At 50.8% G+C, this 7,026-nt stretch overlaps 1 protein-coding gene across 1 annotated transcript; it reads right to left on the minus strand.

Annotated features, from left to right (window-relative positions):
* Positions 1–272: 272 nt before the first annotated feature.
* Positions 273–6,763, minus strand: fam167b (family with sequence similarity 167 member B). The gene is made up of 2 exons (XM_073028272.1): positions 6,118–6,763; positions 273–1,798 (listed from the first exon to the last, which is right to left on the minus strand). Exons 1-2 carry the CDS (start codon positions 6,493–6,495, stop codon positions 1,535–1,537), a joined length of 642 nt encoding a protein of 213 aa, XP_072884373.1. The 5' UTR covers positions 6,496–6,763; the 3' UTR covers positions 273–1,534.
* Between the last annotated feature and the right edge of the window lie 263 nt (positions 6,764–7,026).

Below are 7,026 nucleotides of genomic sequence, written 5' to 3' on the forward strand. Positions count from 1 at the left end.
GGCTGGGTGTGTCTGCCCTCGCATCAACCCCTCACCCCAACACTCCTTCTCAGCCTGAAATATCGATTGTTTACTCTTTTTCATGGATGTTGCCTGCCCAGCTGAGAGCCTCCAGCATTTTGTGTGCGCTGCTTCAGAAAGTCTGACTGAAGTTTATTGCCCTGAAGCATTGACCGGGTCTCACAGATACTGACTGACCCACCAGATGTTCTCTGAATTTCCTGTGTTTATGTTAGGATGCCTTTTGTGTGTGAAATGGCAGTTAAAGAGACTAGATTTTATAGATTAGCTTTATTTGTCACAGGTAGATCAAAAGAAAGTGAAATGCATCATTTGCATCAAATCAAATCAACAAGGATTGTACGTGACAGCCAGCATGTGTAACCACATTCATTATTTATTTAAAGATTCCTTAAGGTTGTTCTCGCCGGGTGAGGGTAGTGGGGACAAGCTCCCACTACTATTAAATGCCCCCAATGGTGTGGGTCTCAAATAGCCTCTGAAAACCAAGTCCAGCTCTTGGCCTTCATGTGTGGCTTAGCTTCAGGCAGATGAGGCTCATCAGCTGTGGCTGGCAGCTCATCAAGAAGGAAAAATCCATTCTCAAACCTCTGCTGCTTTGCGGCTATACCCACATGGGGCAGACTTCGGGAATCGCCACTAAGGGACAAATCCAGAATTGGAGTCCCTAGGGCAGTCCTACACTGAGCTCAATGCTAACTGGCAACTCCTAAAACATTGCTGGTGCCAGACCGTAATCGGTCTTTGCCGTTTCTTTGGGTTCATCAGATGCGTGGAGAGGGGAGCCTGCTACGTGGGCAACAGCTTGCTCTCCATATCGTACTGGCCTGGCGTGCGTGTCTAGACAACTGGGATGTCATGTCCATGATTGACCCTGACTGAAGGGGTCTTCATCATTGATTTAGAGATAGAGTGGAACAGGCCTTTCTGCCCTTTGAGGTGTGCTGCCCAGCAACCCCTGATTTAACCCTAGTCCAATTACGGGACAATTTACAATGACCAATTAACCGAGAGGTACGTCTTTGGACTGTGGGAGGAAACCTGAGTACCTGGAGGAAACCCACGCTGTCACAGGGAGAACGTACAAACTCCATACAGGCAGTGGAGGGAACTGAACCCCAATCTTACAGCCAGTGCTGTGGAGTGTTTTGCTAACTGCTGCTGCTTTCATTAAAAAAAAATTAGCTGCCATATCCTCAGCCCATACCTCTAACTACCACCACCACACATCACTGCCTTCCTGCTCAAATTCTCAGCGCTAAGGCAGAAAACTCCATCAACAATGCCCTGATGGTACACCCCGCCCACATCGGCAGCCACCATGAACACGCACTCGCTCCACACTGTGTGTGACCTTGTGCAAGTACACTGAAGAGAGACTGAAACCGCTGTAGCACAAAGCTACGTTGTAGTGAAGCTCAGACCCAAGGCAGCAGTTGATACCCTCACAAGAGGGGCTCAGCCACAATCTATTTGTCGGTCTTTTGGTTGGGAGTCTCTCTGAGGAATTGGCTCAAGAGAGAGAGAACCTTCGAGAGTTTATGTTCATCTTGGTCACCCCGATGTGTTTGAGGGGCGTGGAGAGGCTGAACGCCGCTTTGAGGGGAATGTCACAGAGTAGGTCGGACTGCTCCTCACACTCCTCCAGTCCATACGTCACATCGTCCAGCATCTCCTTGTGCTGGTGGCAGACCTGCTCAACCTTCAGCCGGTGAATCTCCCGCCGTAGGCACATCAGCTTCCGGGCCAGCTGGTGGTCCAGCGACTGCATCTCTCGCTGAAGGGGCAAGGCAAAGCAAAGGAGTCAACAAAACACTTAAACACAAAGTCAAACCACATCCAGCAGAAATATTTCATTAGAGTCACAGAAAACTACAGCTCAGAAAGAGGCTCTTTGGCCCATCTAGACCATGCTAAACCAGTTAAACTGACTAGTCCCATCGACATGCACCTGGACCATAGACCTCCATACCCCTCCCATCAATGTACCTATCCATTTGAGGTTTAAGGAGGTTGGGTGGAGAGCAGTCTAACCTCTGGTATGGAGGCTCCAATGCACTGGATCAGTACTCAGCGCTACCTAGTGGTAGTGGGATGAAACTGTCGCTACAGTCCATGGGGATGCCAAGGTGGGAACACCATCCCAATGACAGCAGCAAAGACCAACATTACATCAATAATGAATAAGGAGGCATACATCATTGTATATGTGAGTAAATATCTAACTGATAAATAGTTAAGGTTAGGTTAATCATAACAAAGGTAAATAAGATGACAAACATCGGAAAGAACATGGAATTTTGTATGATATTGCCCCTGGTCAGTCATGAGATTTTAAACATGGGTAAACATGGGTGCAGATTTGATCCGCCAAACAGCCATTTTCTGTGCTATAGTGACTCCATGTTCTATTTAATTTGGTTCCATTTGACCTGCCGTGTCATTTCATTCATTTTCTTCTTCTTTGCTCAAACTCATGAGAAATTCTGATTTTAAACGCACGCTTCCCCTGCCCCATTGTAAAAAGTGCATTTCCCTCCCCAGTGCAGATCAAGTGTCAACCTGAAAAGTCACCTGCCCATTCTCCCCCCACCACCCCAGCCACAGACCCTGCCTGACCCACTGAGCGTCTCCAGAAGATCTGTGCTGGTCCCACCACATGTGATTGATCCGTGTTCTCTCAGGTTCAAGTTTATCATTTCAAATGTACACATGTATACCGCAAACAAACAGTGTTCCTCTGGACTGAGGTGCACAACACAGTACATATAACTCACACACAACACAAGGTAACAATTATAGGCCTTCCCAGTATTTCATCTTAATTCTCAGTTGTAGTCCTGCACGTTTCTCCCCCCACACTGCCCTTACCCTCATCTCCAGAAATTCCCCAAACCGGGAATGACTCGACCCATGGCTCTCTCCCGCAGTCAGCACCCTCGGCTCATTGCTTGGGTCTCTCAGGCTCACTGCGCTGATGTGAACTGAAGTATCTGTATTTCCTGTGCCTTTCAAAAGCAGTTTATTAGTTTCCTGCCTTTATCTCCCGTGCAGATTTCCCATACTTTTTACAAGCTCATTTACACCTCTCCCAACAACCAAGGTGAAACGCTTTGGCAGTCAGTACTGGTGATGCTTCTGTTGACGTTGAACCCACTTCTCCCCTCCTGTGCCCGCCTTCCCTTCCCATCTCCACCCACCCCCCCCCCCCCGTACCATTCTCCCTTCTATCCGCTCCTCTCCCCCCTCATCCCAGCTGTGGCGACAAATTTTGGCTCAAAACCCCTACTTTCCTAAACGCTACTTCTAGACCCCAGAACCCTTGTAGCAGTTTCCAGAATGGGTAATATTGCCCCCACCCCCCGGGAGTTTCCAATGAGGCGATGAAGATAACGAGTGTGGAATGAACTGCCAGCACAAGCGTGCATTGCCGCTCGATTTCAGCGTTTAAGAGAAGTTTGGATAGGGTCCTGTTTGGTCGGGGTGTGGAGGGCTATGGTCCCGGTGCAGGTCGGTAGGGTTCGGCACGGACTAGATGGGCCGAAGAGCTTGTTTCTGTGCTGCACTTCTCTATAACGGGGATTGGGGGGGAGGGGGTTTAAACATTCTCCCGGTTTCTCTCTCCACAGGTACTATCTGATTTGCTGAGAATTTCCAGCGTTTTGCCACGTGACCAGAGGGCGGGAACAGGATGAAAAAGGAGGGAGCGCCTTTCCCCCGAGTGAGCAGAGGGGTCGGAGCCGGAGGGGTGGAGGTGTGCGGGGACAGTGGGTATCCTGTTGACCCGACCGCGGGCTGAGATACTGAAGGGATGGGGGTATTAAAGCTCTGAAGGGGTTTGAGAGAAGGGTTTGTGGTGGAAGATTTAGACAGAGACCGAGTTACTGTAGGACCTCGAGGCAACCCGGTTTGATTTGTGGGTTCACGCCGGACTGTTGCGAACCGGGGCTGGAATAAAGCATTGGGCAGCGTCTCACTCTCAGTGTAAACACTTGGAATGGAGAGTCCGAGTTGATTTTCCATTGAGATGGAGATGGGAAGTAAACCTGTGGTCGGGCTGGTGTCGGGGGGTGGGGGGGGGGGGGGGTGGTGGTGGGGTAGGTGTACAAACTGCCCTATACAGACACGATAAACCTGCCAACACAATAGAACCGGGAGTCCTGTAGCTGAAATCGAGAGTAACACACAACGCTGGAGGAACACAGCCTGTCCGGCAGCATCCATGGAGAGGAATAGACATTCGACGTTTTGGGCCGAGACCCCTAAACCTGCTCCCTGGGTTTTTATCTCGGTGTTTGAGAAGAACATTTATTTTAACACCTCTCCGACGCCCTGTGAAATGTGCTTGCATTCTAGCTGGGGAAATGATCACGCTGCCCTTGTTTTGGACCATACCACCACGCAAATTAACCGCTGGAATCTCACAGACATGAGCCCCTCCGTGCTTTACATCCGCAACTCCCTCCGCCGTCCTCAAACTACCCTCGGGGTCCAGCTCCTGTGTCTCAGGGACCGAGTTACCACCGTACGTGTTAGACTGACCAGGTCAGTCTTCCCCCAGCAGCGGGTGAACGGGTCGACATGAAACGGAGCCGGGTGGACACACGCTGACGAGATAGTGTAACTCCAGTGTCCAGCCCTAATCGGTCGCAGCACACTCCGGTGGTCAGCAGAGAACTTAGGAAAGTACCAGGACTTCCGAAAGCCCCCAATTACACACCTAAATCACTCTCGACAGCGCTGGGTGTCCGAGGGAGAGTGGAAACCCTTTGCTGACCACAGCGGTGCAAGGGACTGTCCGTGAACCCGAGTGTGTGTCAGACCAGACCTGGACAAAAACCAGCACCTGAGTCAGAGCCGGGATCGCAAATGTCAGGGCCTGGACTGGGTGGAACCCCGATTAGATCACTCGTTTCCTTCTGATGTTCCAGCGTGGAGTTTGCGGAAAGGGACAGACCTGGAGCGAGTGCGAAAAGTCCGATAAAACTCGCTCAAACTTCTTCAAAGTAGGAATCAGGTTCAGTTTCACTGAAATATGTCGTGAAATGCGTCGATTTGCGGCACCAGTACAGTTTAACACTTAAATTACTCTAAATTATTTAATTTAACTATTTATATATTAATACAAGTACTGCGAAGAAAGAGCGAAAGTATGAGGCAGTGTTGGTGAGTTCAATGCCCATTCAGAAATCGGATGGCAGAGGGGAAGAAGATATTCCTGAATCTTCAACTCCTGTCCCTCCTCCCTGATGGTAGTAATGAGAAGAGGGGTCTTCAGGCTCCTGTACCTCCTCCCTGATGGTAGTAGTGAGAAGAGGGGTCTTCAGGCTCCTGTATCTCCTCCCTGATGGTAGTAATGAGAAGAGGGATCTTCAGGCTCCTCATCACTACCATCAGGGAGGAGGTACAGGAGCCTGAAGATCCCTCTTCTCATTACTACCATCAGGGAGGAGATACAGGAGTCTGAAGACCCCTCTTCTCATCACTACCATCAGGGAGGAGGTACAGAAGAGGGGTCTTCAGGCTCCTGTACCTCCTCCCTGATGGTAGTAGTGAGAAGAGGGGTCTTCAGGCTCCTGTACCTCCTCCCTGATGGTAGTAATGAGAAGAGGGGTCTTCAGGCTCCTGTATCTCCTCCCTGATGGTAGTAATGAGAAGAGGGGTCTTCAGGTTCCTGTACCTCCTTCCCTGATGGTAGTAGTGAGAAGAGGGGTCTTCAGGCTCCTGTACCTCCTTCCCTGATGGTAGTAGTGAGAAGAGGGCTTGTCCTGGGTAGTGGGGGTCCTTAATGACGGATGCTGCCTTTTCTTTGAGGCATCGCCGTTTGAAGATGTCCTCGACTGTAGGGAGACTACACAATATGAACAGTTTTCTGCCTGTCTGAACGGGCGATGAGCCTATAAACACATTTTCGCAACTCTTTTTGTGTGTTATTATAATAACTAATAGTGTTTTACTGTCTTACATTCTACTGATGCCAGAAAACAACGAATTTTATGTCAAGTCAGTGATAAGAAAGCTGATTTGGAGTTAGTCGCTGTCATTTTCCCAAAGGGAACCCCGTACCCATCTGCAGAGTCCCCGTGCTGTACTCACCAGCTCTGCCCTCACCCAGCCCACGGCCTCGGCGATGTTGGCAAAGCCGCAGATGGTGTGGAGGGAGATGTCGATCCTGGCGCTGGCTTTCTGCCCGGGGGACAGGACACTATTCCCACCTCCTGCTCCCGGCTGATGATCGGACTCGCCGCTCCCCTTCCAGGGCTGAACCTCGAGCTTCTCCTTCCACTCAGAGAAGGACGGCCTCCGGGTCTGAAGTTTCAGCTTCTCGGTCAGCGCCTTCACTTGCCGGAGGTCATCGTCAGAGTCGGCGTCCTCCTGCACTAGGGACATGATGGTCCCGCCGCTCCCGCTACTCCACCACAGTGACGAGACAGCGGGCAGCCCGCACTTTAATACACTAGCAGGACTAACCATTACCAGAGCCGCCCATTCACCTTAAAGGGGCCGCGCCGGAGCTCCGAGCCGTGCACACGAGCCAATGGAATTTCAAAGATGTTCATCGTTTTATACAAAAACAACAAATACTGTCAGTGGTGAAAATATGAAAAACACTCTATTCGGCCTCTCCTCCCAATCTTAAAACTTTCTCATCACCGTCTTTGCTCAGGTCCCGCGAAAGGATCGAGGCGATGCCCTCCCCTCATTACTAACATCAAGGAGCCTGAAGACGCACAATCTTTTGCGAACAGCTTCTTTCCCACCGTCATCAGATTTCCGAAAAGTCCATGAATCCAAAATCAATTTTTCCCTCTCCCTCTCTGCCTCTCCCCTCCCTCCCTCCCCTCTCCCTCCCTCTCCCTCTCCCTCTCTGCCTCTCCCCTCTCTCTCCCTCCCTCTCCCTCCCCTCCCCTCTCCCTCTCCGCCTCTCCCCTCTCTCCCTCTCTGCCTCTCCCCTCTCTCCCTCTCCCTCTCTGCCTCTCCCCTCCCTCTCCCTCCCTCTCCCTC

Source organism: Hemitrygon akajei, chromosome 24, assembly GCF_048418815.1.
Source record: "Hemitrygon akajei chromosome 24, sHemAka1.3, whole genome shotgun sequence".
Lineage (NCBI taxonomy): Eukaryota > Metazoa > Chordata > Chondrichthyes > Myliobatiformes > Dasyatidae > Hemitrygon > Hemitrygon akajei.